General features: G+C 41.2%; 1 protein-coding gene across 2 annotated transcripts in view; it reads right to left on the bottom strand.

Annotated features, from left to right (window-relative positions):
• Positions 1 to 19,685, bottom strand: part of rtkna (rhotekin a) — a 68,259-nt gene extending 48,574 nt beyond the window's left edge. For both annotated transcript variants that reach the window (XM_042487979.1, XM_042487980.1), the window contains exon 1: positions 19,140 to 19,685. In XM_042487979.1, the coding sequence (XP_042343913.1) occupies positions 19,140 to 19,250 (111 nt within the window). In that variant the 5' untranslated portion in view covers positions 19,251 to 19,685. The remainder of the gene's footprint in view (positions 1 to 19,139) is intronic.
• Between the last annotated feature and the right edge of the window lie 1,479 nt (positions 19,686 to 21,164).

Raw genomic sequence — 21,164 nt, 5'->3', positions numbered from 1 at the left:
AGGTGGAAAGAGAAATAGTCGAGGTGAAGGCACAGAGGGAGGGTTATAGGTGCTCGCAAAACATTCTGGGACTCTTGTGCAAGTGTGTGTGTGTGTGTGTGTGTGTGTGTGTGCATGTATTCGATTCACTGTGTGTGTATTCATATCCAGTCAATCCCCTCTGAAAGTCGATCTGGCGTGCTGCTGAACTGGAAAAATATTCACTTAACAAGAACTCATACACCTTGAACGCTACCCTGAATTGTGTGAAAACAGGCCTTCAATGAAGTGATTTTTCTCACAGCCGCTCTCATTTTTTCATTGATACATGATGTTTTTTTTTTAAAGAATGAAGCAACAGGAACAACAATGTGTTATTCCAGTGCCACTTAATCCATTTAGTCTCTCCTTAGTCTCTCTTTTACCTCAGCGGCAGTTCCTTGAAGCAGAACATGTCGCAGGTAAATCTCCCTGCAGTAAAACACAAAGACTGACACCTTTTGACAAAAGCCCAGAGGCTGAACAAAAACAGACAGAAAAACAGCTATTATCTCAATGACAGGGCACGCTGGCAGGCAGGCGGGCGACTAGCTCAAACATTGAGCATCGCTGCTTCTTGGCTAGGAGCCACTGAGGACGAGGCAGGTATTCAGAAACAGTAGATTAGCGGTTAGTGCAGAGGTCTAACAGCTTCAGGCCTGACAGGGATTTTTGCTGTGTTTAATGGTGATTACCTGCTGATGGGATGGCGGATTAGCAGCTCGGCCAGACTCGGCCAGATGTACTAATTGGTTGCCATGAGGGAGGAGAGAAACCAATATATTACACAATCAGGTAATCCAGCACTAACTGTGAGATTTGATCAAAACACAGAGAGGATTAGGTAAACAGAACATTGACAGCGATCACTTGTTCCATTAAGAGATTGGAAAATTTGTATAAAATCCCCTCTCTTTAACACACACACATTCACTGACACTGACCCTCGCTTAACAGGGTTGGATTGAGAGGGTTGGACTGCCTTCAAGACAATAGCCGGTGCCTTTCTTGTTTCTGAACGGATGTGTGGAGGAATACGGAAAACTTCCTGTCCATACACCTAATCAGCTGGAGGAAACACGCTGGAGTTGGAGCTGAGGGTCACTCAGCAAAAGAGATGTTGAAATCAACACAGTGGAGGAAAGAAAACATATTAATTATAAGACAGACTTGTATTGTAATCTTCTAAAATATGAGTTGTTTGTTGGTCAGGTGGATAATGGTGATGTTTTGGGCAGTGAGCCTGGATCCTGCTTCATCTGCATGGAGAACTTGAGCTTCTCCCCTTCAGACAGGAATTTAGACTTCCAAATGCAAAGCCTAAAACACTGAATAATGCCATTATTTCTCAGACCACTAGTCTGTTAAATGCCCATAATGACCCAACGCATGATTAGTTCCCCATTTAACTACAGAGGGCTGATGATAACGGTTCTAGCAATGGCATACTCTACGTGTCCTATTCTCAGTTGATGTATTTTATTATGGTTTTTGCTCCCCAGTCGTTTTGCCAACATGTCTGTCTTTGTTTTTTTTTACATAACAGCAAGACGAATTTCACCTTGGGAACAATACAGTTAAAGCTGAAGTTGAAAGGAAAGACTGTTGAGACAAATGGTTTCCATACAATTTAAGGACTAAAATAAAAGATGAAAGTGATGAGATGAGATGAAAATTTGAAGTGTTGATCATCATTTCTATTGGCTATAATCCTTAGTAACCAAAGCACTTGCCACGGATTACGAACACAAGAGACCTTTTCCGCAGCAGTCATTTTGACTTGTCATCGTAGGAAAAGCACAGGTGAACTGATAACATTACCGATGGCAAAACTAACTCCCAGTAAGCTTTCCCAGTGAGCCAGCATGGACAATATCAAGGCCTTTATTTAGGGGAATGCAGCTGTCACCAATGTTATTGAATACACGTGCTTATAGTGCAAGAAAAACAAGCTTTCAGATGATCGAACAGTAAACGAAACATTTTAGACAGATAATCTTAACATGTTTTTGGAGATGAAACCAAAAGTAACTTTAGTAATACACAGCTCCACCAAAAGCCAAAGTTGAACCCCAAACTATGTCTGTAAACTCGTGCAGATATGTAACTCTAACTATTTGGGTGATAATTTTAACATCTTTATATATTTTCTCTTCTAGGTAAGTTTGTCTAATTTGGGGGTTTGTGTGATTGCCTTCAGGTTTCCTGCTGCATCAATATTCTTTGTAGGGATGATGCTTTTTTTCCAGATCACTGCAATTCACTTGGTGAATGGAACATCTTTGTTACCAATAGGAATAAAGGCAAAAGCTATGAAAATACAGCCCAGTCATCAGAATAAAATGTTGGCATTGTACATTCTGCAAATGATATGTTACATGTATGCATTTTATATTTATTGTAGCAACTTTTCTAAAGAGACAGACTTAGATTATATGTATACAAGCTGAGTTTATCATGCGGAAGCTGACGGGATGGTGGATGGCGTGACACCTTGGTGAGTCGGCTGTTCGGGGCATTTCCAGCTGTGTTTGAGTGACCAAACTTGGTATTTTAAGCTTAAACATGATATTTTCCCAACCCTAACTAAGTGGTTTTTGTGCCACACATAAACCACACAATATAAAAATGAAAAATGAAATGTAAAAAAAAAGTTATATACATATTTGCTACATTTGAAATGTACAGATCTAACATAATTGTGGTTTGCAGATGTCAACTTATATTCTGGTAACTGTGTTGACCCTAGTTGTACTAAATCCTAATTGTCCTTTAATATCACTAGACTCCATATGTTTCAGAATGCAAAGTATACCCAGTGTTCAGACAGGCAGTGTACCAAACACAAAAAGGAGCTCTGAGGAGATCCGTATGATACTCTGGAGAGTATAAAGAAACAAACACGCTGATGATCATCATACAGATGTCATTTTCATCCTCTAATCAGCACTATCTTATATCCACAGATAGCAACGCCACCTTTTATCTCCACAACCACAGAGTGTGTGCTGAAGCTTAAAAGCTGTCTTTAGTCTAACTCACAATGTGGCAGCAGAACAGGGCAGGGAAACAGGAGCGGGCCCCGGGGCCAACCGGGCCCCAAACCACAACAAAGAGCCCTGACAGTCATCCAATCTGAAAACTGAACCCCACCCACACCGCTACTCCCACTCGCCATATGAGACATACAGACACAGGCCTGCACTTACATACACAAATACACACCCTGGTATAAAGAGACATAAACAAACACTTTGTGGGACATGTGAACACAGTACACACGCACACAAATGAAACTGCAGCAGAGGTGTTTCAAAATACGAGAAGATTAAGGTTTGTCTGTCTGATTATGGCCTGCCAAGCAAACGTCCTCCCTTTTGTTTCACACAGGGAGCAAAGAAGTGAAATAAGACTTATTACAGTGCTTTTTGTCTCACACAGCATTCTCAGACAGTTGATTGCACAAGGACAGTGAGAGAAAAAGAGGCGTTTTTTTCAACAGATTTATAGCCGCACACTGCCAAAGCACCAGGTTACAAATCTGTTCCCGTAAAATGTGCGTCACAACAGCCTCAACACTTTTGAATATCACAGGACTTGAGTTAGTCGGCTCTGTTACGGCAGGCACCGGGTCACATCTGTTTGACTTGATGACAGCAGAGTGTGACGAGCTGTGAAACCAGACGTATCATGGAGAAATTCCCCCTGGAGGTCAGTTCTCAGTTATAGAGCATGAAAAACCTGCGCTGACAGCCACGCAGTCATAACTCAGACACAGGGACGGAGTAATGACATTGTAAATCTCATTGACGGTCTACCTTGTTATTAGGTGTATCAGTTTCAGTCTGTAATGTCGGAGTGATCTAACTTCATCTTTAAGATTAGATACAGGGGGATGTTATGACCATGCATGTCATAAAGAATGTTCTGCTCTGTATTCATGATCAAGATTTGAGTAATACTGCAAATGAAATGTCGGAAATGGACCCACAAATCATGTAGATGGTGTTCTTCTTCTCCATGAAATCCCATATTGAGAAAAGGATGTATGCGTCACAGTCTGTGGATTAGCTTAGAAAAGCTGGAGGAGTAGCCTGCCTCATCACACACAGTAATAACAGAACAGGGAGTCTTTTTAGCACCTGGTTCGAGGGGCCATCTTATTTCTCAACATACTGAAGGAAACACGGACTCAGTCACACAAAGAGACAGTTATGCAATGTGTCAGGAGTAAGCAGATAAGCCGAGCACACAGTGGCTGCAGCCCAGAATCATTGCTGACTTTCAGGAACGCTACCTCAGCCAGTCACAGGAGACTGCAGCATCTCATCACTCTGAAGGAGCGAGCAGCTCAGTGAAAGAGAAACTTGCTCGTTAGGCTATTCATCTCCATTGATTTCTCCCCTCAGGGGTGCAGGCTGTGCAATATCAGAGACAGATATGTGTGGTTTTAAGAGGATGTACAATAAGGCTATTCATTTAGTATTTAATCATGTGGATGCTTTTCCTTAAAACGCAATTAATGACAGTGAGGTAAATATGAAATAAATGTCATATCTGTAAAGGAAAGGTGATTATGAAGAGAGAAAGGTGTGTCTTGTCTCCTGGGTGGCTGCAGGATCTGAAGTGGAGCAATGGCTCCCTCTGCAGAGCAGAAATAGCAACACAGCATGGTTATTCCACTATGTGAAGCACAATATAACAGCCAGGCAGGTTACACAATAATTAACTAGTTCTAATTAAAGGTATACATGCTGGATTGTCAAATACAGTTTGTACATACACTCCAGAGTAAAAGCCAACCTCAGATTCACTTGAGGTTGGTGTTTTGTCTTGCTGCGTTTTTTCAGCACTGTATCTCGTGGATGCCTGCTGCTTGGGGTCTGGTATCTGGTCGCTATTTCTAAAGCCCGGACCTAACCTGAGTGCTGTGCGGGTACACACCCATAAACATCCAAAACACAGAAAATAAGAAAATGCCGGCAGAGGGCAGAGTCTTTGCAGAAAAAACACACCACCACACACCTCTGCTGGGTCATAGGAGTTAATTATACATTGTTTTTTTTGGAAACATAGTACATCTTCAATAATAACCACAACAATAGTGCATAGTTAGTGTAGATAAGTGTCCATGGTAACTGAACAATTCTGATGTGAAAGAAAGTGAGAAAGAAGGTATAACGGGCTATTCTTGTCCAAGTTTAAACCAGACATGACAAAGCTTCACAGACATGAGTGTGCAGTCAGGACAAGGACAGACACAATGAGAGACGGAGCAAAATCATTATTCCATATATAAATAGTCAGGTTTGAAAAAAGGGCTAAATTCTGCACTTTTATTTGCCGTGAGGTCACTTCTGCCAGACCATAAAAAATATTTTTTTGTTTTTTTCCACAGTGAGAGGCTGCTCTTTGAAGTAAGAGTCTGTCTGGGTAAAATGTAAAACAGACGCCACAAATATAAACATCTGCAGAAATAATATGAGAATGTAAACATCTGCAGAAAGGACATCAGGGAGACCATATCTCAAACTGACAAGCATAACGTCTTTAAAGGTTACTGATTTCTGGTCAGCTTGGTGTGAGGCAGAAGAAAGTCTAATGAGGCAATTGACTGAACAAGGTCAACATGAGTGAGTCATTCCGGTCATTGATTTTGCTCAAATTAATTGAGTTATTTTAACCCCACTCATTTTTTAAGGTACCCTCTCACATGATTTGGAGTAATGCTCATGGTTCAGGTTTAAATCAAATATATCAGTTAATTTGCATCTAATAAAAATGATTATTGGTGGTATTTTAGTTATTTATTTTAGTCTGTTGGTTTGCTCATCTGGCTGGCTAGTCACAATTTGGGAAATCCCCTTTTGAGAGCGGAGCCAGGATTACATTTACACATACAGTACACAGCAATGTGTATAATGTGCTCTACATACTGCATATTTACATGGCTTATGATTACACGGTCAATTAATCTGTCAATTATTTATTTGATTTATCATGTCTAATAAAAGTCAGGTTGTATGTCGCTGTGATATACAGGAACTGCAAACACTGTTACAAAAGGGTGCAACGCATCTGATAACTGTAAAATGACTTTTTCATTTTATCTATTCCCTCTTGTCAATGCAGTTTGTCGTGTTGGAATTTTTTAAGACTGTCTCTACTTAAACACAATAAACATATTTTACGGCCTTTTTCAACTGATGCGCCTCATTTAAAAACTGATGATTCGTCTTATGTTGCAATCACATTTTAAAGTGCTGACTGCCACTATGGCCTCTTTTAGTGCTGACAAATGGTGCTGACTGGCATTCAACATGATCCACCTATTGTGAACGTTTTTGGTGACATGATTGTTACTTTAAGCCCTTTTTCATAGAAGTTCATTTTGTCGACCCTTTATATTTGTGGCATGTGCATAAAGGCATCCACAGTATCATGCAGAAGCATGATGAGCGATTAAAGCAAACTTCACCCACAAAATGGCCATTTGTATATCATTTGCTTCCTCCACGTTACATAGAGTTCATTATGAAAACTTTATTTTTCTCACATGCCTCCATAGTGAATGAAGAATCCAAAAATGGCAATAATTCCTAATGAATTAAGTTAAAGGGGGAAAACATTCAACAGCATCGAAACTATATCAAATATCGTTTTAAAAAGTCTCACGTCGTGCAGTGTAATCCAAATCTTGTTACTCCAGTTGTATGCTAGATACTTCCCAAACACATGCATTTTCAAACCTTACTACTTAAAATACTTCACCATAAACAGTCTCGGGCACAGATGAGTGGCACGCACAGGCACAAGTGTGTTTGAACTCTGTTAAATGGAATGAATGAGCAGAGTTCAAACACACACACTTGTCCTGATGCACTACTTGTATACAGAAGTGTATCAGGACCCTTTTACATGTACACTGCTTAGTCATGGACTTCTAGAGTTTTCAGTTTCATCCAAACTAAAATTACAGTTGTAAAACCTCCTCTAGACCAAGGTCCAGACCAAAAAGCTTAACACTGAGCTGACAAAAGAAGGTGGTCTCGGTCTGGATCAAACTGAACCATGGTTTAACTCGTTTCTGGTGTGAAAACATTTTTTAGATGGTTCGGACGTGCTGACTAATTGCTGGTTCTGGCAGGCTATTGTAATGTGATAATGCAGTGCAGCATCTCAATGCATAGTGTGTGTGTATCTGGCAAAGCAGCAGAGACGGTGATAGCTGCTGCACTCAGAGCACAGATCTGAGCAAAGGAGAAATTAGCAGTAGTTGTCCAGTGATAGTATAGATACAGTTTCGGTTTCCGTTTGTCCATGAACAATGCAACATAAGCAAATGAGCTGCGGCAGAACATGGGGAGAGGAGCAGATGATTTAACAAAAAGTCAGTTGTGAAAACTCAAAAAAACCTCGATGGGCACTTATGAATTATTTTATAAGAGGATGGGAGAGCAGCTCATGAAGGTGACATGGGAATGTTATGTTAAGTTCTTTAGTGCACTCAAAAATTACAATCAGATATAATCAGATCAAATGTATACAATGCAACAATAGTGCAAATCGTGGTTTGGACCGTGGTTTCAGATTTTTAGGTGAGAAATGCCCTTGAATAGTAAGGTTTAAGCGAAAATGTGTTTGTGCAGTACTGAGAATAAGACGGCATATATAAGACTTAAATTATACTGCTCGAGTTGTTTGAGAGTATCTAAATGGATGTTTTGATATAATTTTGCTGTTGTTAAATGTGGTCTGTTTTCTTCACAAAGTCAAGGTAATACGAGGTGAATAATTGATACACAAATGGCAACTTTGTGGGTTAAGTATTCCTTTAAGCATCCAAATCGACCTGTGTGAACATCTAAACATGCTGATCTCTCTCTCTTTTTCTTCAGGTAATAATGAAATACCAGTGACAGACACGATAAAAGTAATTGCTGAGACAGCAGGAACAACACAACGATACAACAAGATCTGACACCACACCGTCTGCCACTGGGCCCAGTAAACAAACACATTAAAACACAGGCATGCTGGCAGGGACTAGTACACTACGCAGCATGCAGGGAAGGCAGACATGCATAATAGACCCATCTGCTCTCATAAAGCCAAACACCTGCTCGGCACCATCAAAACAAAGAGCAACATCATTGGTGGTTATGCCCTTTCGCCCTTTCCCTCTTTACTCCAAGATGCGGCTCTGAATTTAGACCCAGTGCTGCACTACATCATTTCGTACTAAGAGTCAATACTCACATCCATCAAGTAAACACCTACAGCTGGTTATTGAACACAGTTCACAGTGAGCGTGTAGGTGACTTAGCTTGAACTCATCACTGTGAGATTGCTCACAATGAAAACAATAGTCCAAGTCAGTACAGGAGCAGACATGCGCAACACACCTTTCCACCGCACACACACACAGACCTCTGAACATTCCTCTGTATTGATTCCTTTCACAGTGCATTCCTCTGTATGAAAGAGAGGCCCTGACTCCATCTATTTCACAATAAAGTCAGGTAGGTATGTGATCAAGGGATAAAAAGCCTCTTTGTCCAGAAGAGAGAGACTAGAACAGAGAGAAGAGCAGAAAAGATGTAGCAAAGTAGGCTGACATAGACATGCCCCATATTATTCAGCCTTAATGACCATGTGGATTTGAAGGTTAATGACTTGTCCCTGGTGAAGTTACAGGCTAAACTTAGAGCATACAGTGTTGTAAAAGATTCACACAGAGTGCAAACTGGCTTTCTCTGACTGCCTTTTTGTGGGTTAATGATACCTGATTGTGTGTTACTAATGTTTTCAGCTGTAATTCACCTTTGCCCTGTTTGGATTGCAGGCCCATACAAGATGGAAGTGATTTCAGACGTATCTGCATTATGAGGGCTGAAAAGGAATGAGATTTTTCACAGTGCGATAATCCTCTTGGAAAATATCACAGTTTTAGAGTATCACAATAGGTAGCATTACACTATTAATGTCATAATTTTCCATTTAAATGAACTCTAAAGGAATGAAAACGTATATTATAGTTCAACTTGGAGATGTGCAGTAACCTGCGCTGTGTTTACAGACTGGCAAAAACATCCAAATTTAGAGTGGCAGCACAGAATGATATAAAAAAAAAGGGGGGACCCCAGTCTCATTTCCTCCTGCCACCTTCGTCAGCTACCGGCACACATAGACCGAGATTCTGTGGGAAACACTGTGACCGTTTTTTAAGATGATGTGCGGTTTTATGGTAAATTGCTGCAACCCTACCATTTTGTGCATTTCTTTTTTTAACCAATGTTATAATGGGGGTAAAAAAAACTTAATTGTTTTGGTAACTCAAGTAAGAGTTACAGAAAAATAAAAATAAAAAAATGAGCCTACTAGAAGCCAACTAGTATTCCTTTAAAGTGTCCAGCGCAGAATGGCCTTTTTACACGTAGAGACAAAGCCTCTCATGTTTCTAAGCCCTCTGCGATAAGTCAAAGGGGGCTGACAACTAGTGTCCTGGACTGTAAATGAAACCACACATCAGAATCCGTGTGTGTGGGTGTCTTTTTTGTCAATGTTTAACAGAGCAGTACACAGTGGGGGTCTTATGTTCGCAGGAGGAAGATACCTTTGGCATGAGGCAGTCAAGTTCTGTTTTACAGTCTGTTAGCGCCGATGGGTTTAGGCTAAGGTCTCTCTGGCGGGGTGTGCATCCAAAGACAAACAGTGAAAAAAGATTGAGAGATAAAGGGACATAAAACAAACAGTAATCTTCTATGGCTGTCTAGAGGTTAAAGACAAAGGAGGACTTCCTCTGCATAATCTGGATCAAGAAAGTGGGTTAGCCCTACCAGACCAATTTTCCTGCCTGCTGTATCAGGGGACCTGAGCCTCAACAAAGTGGTGTGGCCCACATAATATGGCTCTCATGGGGAAGTGCGGCATTAAGGTTGACAGATTGGGGAGAATGAAACTATGGAAGGATGTAAAAGCTCACAGAGGCAGTATAGAGCCGTAGTATGTTTATTTAATGTCAACTTCAATCTGGAAGAAACACATCTTTTTACGGTATTAAATCATTACAACCTCATCTATTGTATTACATACCTATTTAACTCTGGCCAAGAGAATATTTTTTAGATAACACAGTTTACAACAAGGGCTGAACACAATTTCTTTTCTCTAGTGTTGCGCAGTTAAAAGACAAGAGGCGGCAAGAGGAGACAAGAAAGGACTTGCATGGTAACAGTTCTGGGTTACTCGCATTCGAAAGCATTATCCACTTCACTAACCAAGGTGGTAACTGAATGAGACAGGTTTGATGATGCATGGAGGAAGTTTCCCATCTGGGAGAGTGGGAGAGTATCCAATGATTGCGCCACCTCCATCTATCTCTCCATCTGTCCGTTAACCGAGTCACTGCCAGTGACAGCCTCGCTCAGGACAGCGCTCAGTGTGTGAACAAAGCTTGTCTGTGTCTGATAATATGCAATAGACCTTGCTCAAGGAGACACTGCTGCTTAGTCACTGTCTGAAGGGGTGTGTGTGTGTGTGTGTGTGTGTGTGTGTGTATGTGTATGTGTGTGTGTGAAACTGAGGCTGACGAAATGCAGTTACCATGAATGACTAATGAATGATCAAAACAGCAGCTTTTTTATTCACAGAACGCTAAGGAGGATTTTAAATGTGTGGTCTGTGAACTGGATACTGACAGTATGTGTGACTCACTTCCTGTACGAGTGTGTGTGTGTGTGTGTACATACACGTCCGTTATCTATCTTTGCTCTCTCTATTAGCTCTTTGTTCAAGTTAAGTCAAGTTAGATGTACTGTGTCTGTGGTTGGGTGGGGTTCACTTGCAGCATCAGCAGCAGACCTTCAGCTGTTAAACTGCGCCCTGACACCAGCTGCCACATCGAGACGCCGGCCACTGACCACATTCCACGGCTGAAACACTTACGCCTGAAAACATGAACGGCCCTCACACAGAGGGACTCCACTTTGTATTCACAGCCTCGAGGACCTGAGGCCTCATTACAGAAATTTCCTATGTATAAAATCCTCTCTTATCTCAGTTTATCCTACATTATACAGAGACCTGCCTTCTTACTGTGTTTATAGGAAAAAATCCTATCTCATCTTAGGATAGGATTTAACTATTACAGAACAGTCCTAATTTGGGAATTGCCCAAGTTAGGAATCCTAAGTTAGGATGGAGTTCACCCTGTCCTACATGGCCATGACAATCAAGAAGGGGAACAATATGAACACTGAAATAAGACTGAAAGCCTACTGAAACTGTATGACACTTTAAATTCCAATAAATAATTCAAAAATAATTAAATAATCAATAATTCAAATAACCGAGAAGAAAATTTCCCGAAAAGGAGGGATGTGTTCACCAACACGATCACTGCCTCAGAGCAGTCGTAGCTCGTAGGGTTTTACTGGGAGCAGTTTTATTTGCAAAGGTCTGTTGCTCTTGAGAACAAACAAATCAAGTGATTAATTAAAGCAGGTTAACATTAAAAAATTGGGTTTTTCCAACATTCTCGTCACAGAGGGGCTGCTAACTATGGTGGAGGACTCAAAAAATGTGAATGGCCACATCTAGAGCCAGTGTTTGGTTTGTCCATTCTGGGCTACTGTAGAGCAACATGGACTCTGTGGATGAGGACCTGCTCCATGTGCAGATGAACAGCTCATTCTAAGGTGACAAAAACATGACGATTCTTATTTTCAGGTGATTATAAATCAAAGAAAACATACTCAATATATTATATTCTATCTCTGCCTATATATCCCCCTAAATCACTGGACACTTTGAGATGAGATAGTAGGTCTGAAATAGGATACAGCCATAATTTTTGCTATTGTTTTTGTAATTGGGATATAGGATTTTTCATATCTTAGAATCTCTAAACTTAAGTAAAGATAGGATGTCTTTCTGAGATGAGTCCCCTGGAAATAGAATAACTGAATGATATCTGTAACAAAGCAGCAAATAAGAAAGACAGCAAAAACATATTTGCTAAAAAAGGAAAACTGACGAAACTTCCTGAAATGCAATTCGAATTACCATCAGATTTTACCTCCTTGATGCCAATTTCACTCTCCAAGTCAAGCATTAAATGGTCTGTCCAGCATGTCCGGTTAGTGGGACTTTGATAAGATAAGGCTGTGAGGGAAAGTGCTGTCCTTGAAAGGCCAGTACAAGAGAACATCCGCTCACTGTGAGACTAATATTGTGTTTGTGTGTGTGTGTGTGTGTGTGTGTGTGTGTGCGTCATATGACAAAGGAAAGAACAGAGACCGCTGAGGCTTTTAAAGCCCAACAAGTGAATAAACCTGCAGTATATGAGGATTGTCAGCTGTTGTTCAGACAGCTCATGGTGAAAATGAACAAATTAGAGACTGAAAGAGATTATCAGTGCCTTGCAGCAAGGACATTATGTGCATTACATTTGATGTATGAAATTTCCCTAAAAACAATGGGCCTATTGTGTTAAATAATAAACTACAACACAACCTTGCCGAGTTGCATAAAAAGATAGAGAACGTGCACATGCGAATTCATTCAATAGTGAAAGAAGTTTGAATCTTTTATTAAATGTTTGAACAATAAGGCTTTGTTCTCTCTTTCACCAAACTTATTAGGCAAACAGTCCAGTCATTACCATGGGAACAATAGCAGGACACTGGCTGAATTTTAACCACGGCTTGAAGAAACTTAGATTAAACAATTTTTCATTTGTGCTAGCACTCAGAGGCAGGAGTGGGAACAGTGCTCCACAATGATATAAACACACAAAGCCTGTGTAATAAAAAAAGTTAAACATTTGCTAGTTAAAATAGCCCTCAGCATACCAGGAAAGCCTCCGAGCAGAAAGCTCCAGCAGTTGAGCTTTGTTTGAGAGGAAGGGTCTTGGACGGGATGAACTTTTCCCTGGCATCTCCCCTGCACCCCTGCAGCGTTCAACCCGTCAGAAAGCCCTGAAGCTGCAAACGCACACTTTAGTGTTCATACAGATTTAAACACTACTGGGGAGTCCCACACTAATTTGGAAGATTGGGCTACAAATCTTATATCATAACTCTCACAAAACTCTTTGCAGGCCAGTCTTGGCATCTTTGACACTGTAGTTGTTCAAGAAATCTGGTGAAATGGATCCACTCTTAAGAACCTCCAGGCCTCTGAGCCTTCTTTGCCTTGCATTTCATGCCCTAGAACAAGGCTTGGTTTTGGGCTACAGTGCAGCGATGGCTCATTGTTCTCTGGGTACACAGAGCTGCCTTGAGAGGGAGTCTCGGGGGAAGTTTTGGCATTCCTTGAAAGCAGCTCTTTTTCTCAATGGGTTCAGGGTCTGAGGTGCTTCCTCTTGCTGGCAAAAGTGTCGTCCTGGCAACATCTATATGACCTCTCTCCCTCGGTGTATGTGGGGAGGCAAACATATGCTTGCATAAACAGGCTTAGTTCATCACAGTTTTCTGCCAGGCCACATTAAACACTTGCAGAAGCCACACTGAGAGGCTGCTGAACATGAAGCTGCCTACAGTGCAAAGCCTGCCTCTGTGAACTATAAACCATACATCCAAGCATCTGGAGAAAACATATCAGTTTGAAAATATCTCTGACTTGGGAGAAATAACACCAGGACGCATCGGTTTTCACTGATAAAGGCAAAAATATTCCCCATACCAGAGAGATCAGAATATGGAGAAACGTTTCTCTAGCTGAATAAGTTCTGATAACAGCTTCTTCTTTGAATGACTTTGCATAAAAAAAACACTGCATCATTGCACTCAAATTTAAAGATAGGCGTTACCGCACTACTAGTGTGACCAACACATTCTTCTCAGGGTGGGTGAATGCTGAGCAAAGGGGAACACCCATAGTATTCAAAATTTCACTAAAGCCACTAGTATGTTGAGTCTGGATACTCACTGGTGAGAATATGTGGATCTACAGGGTGGAGAAGGGCAGAGCACCAAAACCAACCAAACCACAGCCCAAAGCTGTTAAAGCTTTTACTCAACACAAATGGGCAGAATCCCAGACCTTGCCATACACTCCTGCAAACTGGAAGAGAGTGTGGGTGGATGGGTGTGTCCTCGCACACGCATGTAACCACTTCCTGGCCCTGCATAGCTGGTGGTAGCCACAGTGGTGTGCACAAGTGAGGACCATCCTTGAGTTAAACATAAGTCGGAGCATTGAAATAAAGGACATTCCATCCCCACCTCCATAATAATAACCGCGCTAGCCCAGGCTCCCACTGCATGCATGCCTGGGTGGCTTCAGCTGAAACAGCAGAGCCGATGAGGGCCAAGACAGAGCAGATTTGGGAGACACACTGGAGGCCTCTTGGATCAGAGAGGAGGGATGCAGAAAGCAGATGTCTTCTCTGCTCCCACTGAGAGCAGCAGGGAGAGGATCGAAAGGACGGCTGCAGAATGGATTTCTGGACATATGCTGTACGAGCATGCAATCTTTTGCTCGGTTTCTCATTCTACTTCCACTCTCTGACCATATTGCCCCGTCAATTTGTGATGCGCACAGAGCAGAATGATTCAGCACCAGACTCCAGTGGATATGGAGTCGGAACACAGCGAGGCAGACTGTCAGGACTTCTTTTGATAATGCGGAGAGAGACACTTGAATTATATTCACACAGAAACAATAACTAGCCGAGGATGAAATATGACTAAACGTCAAAGTGGATGCCTGGCAATAATTTAAACATTTAAATCTTTTATTTACATAACTGATGGCCATAATTAGGCACATAGTCCCAAAGAAGTCTGGCTCTCTAGATTAATAATAGCAGTCATTTAGTTACAAAATAACGCTCTTGGCTTTGTTTGCCTCCAGCATCCAGGCATATTAACAAACACACATACACACACACACACAGTGACTATGAGAGTGTTTCCTTTCCTTTTTCTTTTTAAATGATTTTACTGCCAGTTTAGTCCCTTTAAGGTTCAGTGTGTGCGATTTAAGAGGATATATTGGCATATATTACATGCAATATAATAAGTAGGTTTTCTTTAGTGTATAGGTTGCTGATAAAAAGAATTGCTGTGTTTTCGTCACCTTAGAATGACCCATTTATGTTGACATAGGGATTGGCTCCTTGTCCACAGAGTTAGCCAGGTTGCACCACCATGTTTCTAGACAACAGCAGTTCTACACAAATGAAATACTGTCTCTAGAGAAAGCCATTCACATTTTCGCATCGACTAGCTAGCAGCCCCTCCACAATGAGTGTACTCAGAAAAACAGATTTATGACATGAAACTGTTTTATTCTGAGGGTTTTTTCTGTTTGAAATCTCCAGATCTTTTTTTTGGGGGGGGGGGGGAAAAACATCCTGACCAATTAAAACTGAAACTATAATAACCTGGAGTTCACAACTGGCACATGGGAGAAGTTTAAGCTGACTGCAGTTTGCAGTTCTCACTGCTGTACACCATTAAAACCCACACACTGTTCCTTTAACAACAAACATATTAAATGCTACATTCTTCACATAATCATATACACATAGTTCTCTGCTGTGACATTGCCAAATGCAAAAGTTTAGATTTGATAATTGTGGTATGCAGGGAGAGTTCTAACCAGTATCTTTTCTCCACTAAATGCACATTTCCATCAACCCCATACATACAAATGAGTTTGCTAAACAAAGTTGGCACTGCTCACTCCAGACTCAGTCCATAGGAGACTTTCTATCAGCTGTTAGAGCACTGCACATTTCATTCTCTGATAACATGCCATTGACCGACAGAAATTCCAGACAAACCACCTTCACACATACACACATTTACATAAGAGGCTCAAATGTTGGCACCAATGAACACACAGACACACACACAAATGTGATATCCCTTGGCATGGTGAAAATGGGGTGCTTTCACACTGAGGTAGCCTGCTTCATTGAAATGCCACAGACTGGTTCCACAGTGGCATTGAGAGAGCCCTAACACACAGGGCCAGAGGAAAGGCTCAGTCTCTGAAAGAGGATCATTAGCATTGGCAACAAAGGCAGAGACACAAATTAATCTTGTATGAGAACCAGCGGAGAGCAGATTACACAGTTAAGGAAGCAGTGATTGTTGTTGTGAAAAGAAGGGAAGTCTTTACCCAGATAAATAACTAATACAGAGACTAAATAGGGGAAGGTAATATGAGGTACGGGTGGAATATCTGTGAAAATTAATGTGATTGTTTGGCTTATACCTGGTCAGTCTTTCAATCCCTTTTGATTTCATTTTTTTTCTTAAAACACATGTAAAGAGAGCAGTCATCCCCTTTCCACTTGTTCTCTGTCCTCATCTTACCCGAACCCTCTGGCCAAACAAATACAAATATTATATAAGATAAGTCACGATTGCCTCCACTGCCTACAAAGACCATGTGCCGCTGCTCATCTCTCTTATCACAATGCCTCTGAGGAAAATTGCTTACACTGTTTGCCTCCCGTGGGGACAATCATCAAGTCACACCATCTGAAAACAAACTCAGGAAAGCACATGAGATCATTCACTCATGCCTGAGATACTGTACAGCAGGGACATTCAACTTGCTTTGGGCCCGGGGCCACTTTTGCAAAATGATAAGAAGCCAGGGGCCAGTTTATAAACTAATACTAAGAGTATTTAGCTGTATGAATGAATTGCCTGTTTTCGGCCTTTCCGCATTTGCTGTCCTCACTCATCTTTGCCAAGAGGCAAATCCTGTCAGCAGCCGCGCACAGGTCAGGTGTACGCAGGGGTGTTTCTGCCATTTAATGACATTCGGGGCTCAGACAGGTTCTCTGTCAGGGGGTCCAGGGATGTCCCAAGGATGTCTGGGATACTTTTTAATTGATAAACAAGCTGTATTTTGATGCTTTTAATGCACTCTCGGACCTTTTCTACATTATAAATAGTGCTGGGCAATATATCAATATCATGAGAGTAGATATCGTCTTCTTTCATTTCCTTTACTCATAAGGACAACACACATTAATCAAAGTTTCAGTAAATATGTAGAAATAAATAATACATTTTCAGCCTTAGTCCTTTGGCAAAATGTTGTGAAACCTCTTAGTTTTAGGTCATGATAATACCGGTAGTGTTGTCTATTCCTGGTTTTAAAGGCTGCATTACAGAAAAGTGATGTAATATTCTGATTATTTCTAACATTTGCTTTTACCCAATTAGTCATTATACCAACATTACTGATGATTATTTATCAAAAATCTCATTGTGTGAAGATTTTTTGAAAGCACCAAAATTCAATCCTACAATATCGCTGCAATATCAACAGATTTTTTGTCAAAAATATTGTGATATTTGATTTTCTCCACATCACCAAGTCCTAATTTAAAGTACAAAAACACACAGTGTGAATCAATTTGTTTTCATTGTGAATTAGAAAATTGTCGGTGGGCCTCCTGGCACCCTATCGCGGGCCAGATTTGGCCCATGGGCTCTAAGCAGAGTATCTCTGCTGTACAGACTTTACTAAATTAACACTACTGCACCTCCAGGAGGCGTTGTGTATTATTGACCTTTACAAGCTTATGCGTCAGATATGAACTCACGCTGCCCTGACACCAGATCAGGCTAATTCTGACTGCACATCAATGTGAGTACGCCTGACTCTCAGGGGGGGTTAGTGGTGTTCTCCTGTGACAAGAATTATAAACAACTACTACACATAAACTGACTATGTGTATGCTTACACACACACACACACACACACACACACACGGGCAGGGTGAAAAAGCAAGAGAGGGAAGGAGAGAGACAGAATCAATACCCTATCTTTTCCATTTGCTATAGAGCACCATTAACATTCCTTAAATATCCTCTTACAATTGAATCCACCACCCTTTCTCTCTCCCTGATACTCTCTTTCACACACACACATCCTGGTTTTTTCTGTCCAGTATTCCCAAAACAATCTTCGGACCTTCCAAAAGTGTGTGCAGCTGAAATGTGAGTTTAATTTAACACCCCTTAAACTGGATGTTTCTGACTGAATAACCAAATACCGGCACTCTCAAGTGAAACCAAAGAAATATGCAAATTGCTCCACAGACAAGTGTGTGTTTGTGTGTGTGTGTGTGTGTGTAAGAGAGAGAGGGGAAGAGAATGGAGATATACAGAGGGAGGACTTTCCATCAAAACAGTATTAAAGTGGCCTGTGAGTGAAAATAATTAGAGGTTGGATTGGAAGTCGCTTCTGAGCCTGTCTGCTCTGCCGACAAACGGTGGCTAATATGAAGCAGATGTTGACATGGGAGCTTTGCAGGGAGGAAGAGGAAAAAACATGCGTGAAGAAGAGTACCAGTTCTAATCCAGTGGTAAACAGCTGAGAGGGATACACAGCTCTGACCCAGTTCTCAACTTTTGGTTACAGCTTTTTTTTTAACTGTTCCCTTGCGGGTGACTGTCCACATGCTGCAGTCAAAACTACAGCAGTTAAAAGACACACAAATACACTAATGTGCTTTACAGAGGAGTTATGAAATGTTCAATGAAGGCAAGAAGAGTTGATCAAAGTGAGTATCAAGGGAAGCAGAAATCTCTTATAAACAAAATGCACTTTTTGAAAAACAAAAAAGCCATTATGAAAAACAAATGACATGCAATAACCCCCTGAACGTGCCAGCATCACAACTAAACTATATAATATGAAAGCAATTTAGGAATATTAAAACAATACCATGGGAGATGGCACACAACATGTAGCACATTTAAGTCACTACACTAACCCACAACTAACTTCCACACACGTTTTAAGTCTCTGTAGGTTTATTTATTTATTTATTTATTTTGTTTAGAGCAAAATGCAAAGTAGTTTGGAAATGGTGCAATTAAGAGTTTTAATTTGAGGAGGTGAACGCAGCAGCAGCACAGCTCTCCAGTGCAGTTTAATTAAAATATTGCACAAAGCAAAAGTTGGGTACAAACTCACAAGCCTTCAGAACAAGATTAAAAGCGTGCCAACTAAGTTAGTGCGGGAGAGAAATCAGTCAAAGTTGTAAACAGAGAATCCCCCATAGTGTGTGTGTGTGTGTGTGTGTGTGTGTGTGTGTGTGTTGAGACGGAGGTGATAACTGGCGGACAATCTGCGCCTACCTGTGATGTGTCCAGGAAAACGCTCTTTCTGAACTTCCCTCGCCGTATCTCCATTTCAAGGGCAGAGCCGCGGGCAACGGTTGCTCTCGCTTTTTCATTTCGGCAAAACATCGTCCCTGCTTTCTGCCAACTTCACAGATAGTCCTGTGCGGAGCTTATTAGCTGAACTTAAAGTGAGAGCAAACAGAGGAATCGCTTCGAGAAAACTGCCAAACAGCCGAGCGCAGATCCAGGTGGCAACAAAACGGCCCCACCGGGAGGTAAAACTCCCGAGAGATTAAGGCAAACCCCGAATCAAACACCGACGTTTCTTCTGATGTGGGAGCCGAGACTGAAGCTACTCTACTCGCAGGAAGCAAAAAAACTGATTCACGGAGTCCTCCTTCACAGCTGACTTTTCACTTTTCCAAATACTGCCCCTTGTGTGAGCAACAGTGACACGGTGACACCCCGTGTGGCGGAGCTGGGACCTAACTTTGCCCTGTCCTGTGTCCGGAGACCCCTACCGGCGGTGAGAGCCGTGTGAACATCTCCTCGCGCTGTCGCCCTGCCTGCTGTGGGCCTGTTTATGCAAGTCATTCAGCAGCAGGGGTGAAGCGTGACACCACACGTGCACACGGCACTGATTATCTGACCAACATTTGTCGCATAAATTAGGCCTATTCAATCTTGGCATATGACTTTTTAAAGTGGAAAAAGCCTACGCTACATTTAGGAGGCATTATTTTAAATTAGGCAACCTTTACATTAATGTAGTTTATCTTAAAAGGAAACTACGTCCGTTTTTAAATCCCATGTATGTTACTGCTATGGGATAAGAGGGTAAAAAAATTAAATAAATAAATCTCGCCCGAATAAAAAAAAAAAAACTAGAGTGCCAAAACTCAAATTTATGATGCCACCAAGGATAAAATCGGGAGCTGAAATAAGATCAAATAAACAGAAAAAATAAATGGTGAAACACACACAGACAGCACCCAAGGAATGATCTGAGTATATGGGGATATTTTTGTTTTAGACCTACTATATAATATATATATATATAAAAAGCTTTTGAGATTTAAAAAAAGAAAAACATTCTGTGGGTCCACAAAACCAGTCTCCCATTCACTGTTTATGGAGCAGCACCAGACAATGGATGTCTTGCTCCAGGCTTTATACCCTATGACATCATAAGTAGGAGGCCTCTCTGGTTTCTGGCTTTGAGCAAGAGTAGCTCATGTGCACAATTATTGATTGAATCTTCCTAGGCCATGAAAATAACATACTGGAATTCTAATTTAGGTGGTTTTCCCCTGTAATAGTTATACTGAATTATTTCATATAATTTCATATCAATTATTTCATAACGTAGTCATACAGATGCCGCATGTGAGCTGTACCAGTCAATCGCATGAAAAACTTTCTATGGAGTTCAACCGTACATGTTTGATATCAATGGAAAGCTTGGGGTCTTCACAGAAATACATTTGGGTGTAAGCGACATTTGGCCGAGTCATTTGCCTTTGAATTATGATCACTAGTGCCTCCAGCTGTGTTGATGATGTTAATGGCACATGGCTTCTATCATAAAGAATAAAGAGGATACCAGATAAACCAGTTCCCTTGATCTTTTAAAAACCAGGAGCTTTTTAAATATATATATACATATGTTTCAGGTTATGCTTATATGCATTCTTTGACCTCTCATAATCCCCATTTCCTTAATACCAATAATGCAGCCTTCCTAGGGTCTGTAAAGCAGGGGGTAAGGCCTCCATGGTATAGCATTTAATTTACGAGCTCCTTCGACAGGGCATGAAATCCAGCAGGAATGTGAATCACAATCTGTGGCGGCACCAGGACTTTACTGGACCAGCTGTGAGTGGAATTCTGAAAGGTCAGGAGGTCATCGAGGATCAGTGTCACTGAGGCAAAGGTCACATCCACACAGAAAGTGACTGACAGAGGTGTGGACTCAAGTCACATGACATGGACTTGATTCAGACTAGGGTCACAAATTTGATGACTTTAAACACAGCTTGA

The sequence above is a fragment of the Plectropomus leopardus genome, chromosome 6, assembly GCF_008729295.1.
Source record: "Plectropomus leopardus isolate mb chromosome 6, YSFRI_Pleo_2.0, whole genome shotgun sequence".
In the NCBI taxonomy this organism is placed as follows: Eukaryota; Metazoa; Chordata; class Actinopteri; order Perciformes; family Serranidae; genus Plectropomus; species Plectropomus leopardus.
Note: the sequence above shows the minus strand (reverse complement) of the source record. Positions and strands in the feature narration are given on the sequence as shown.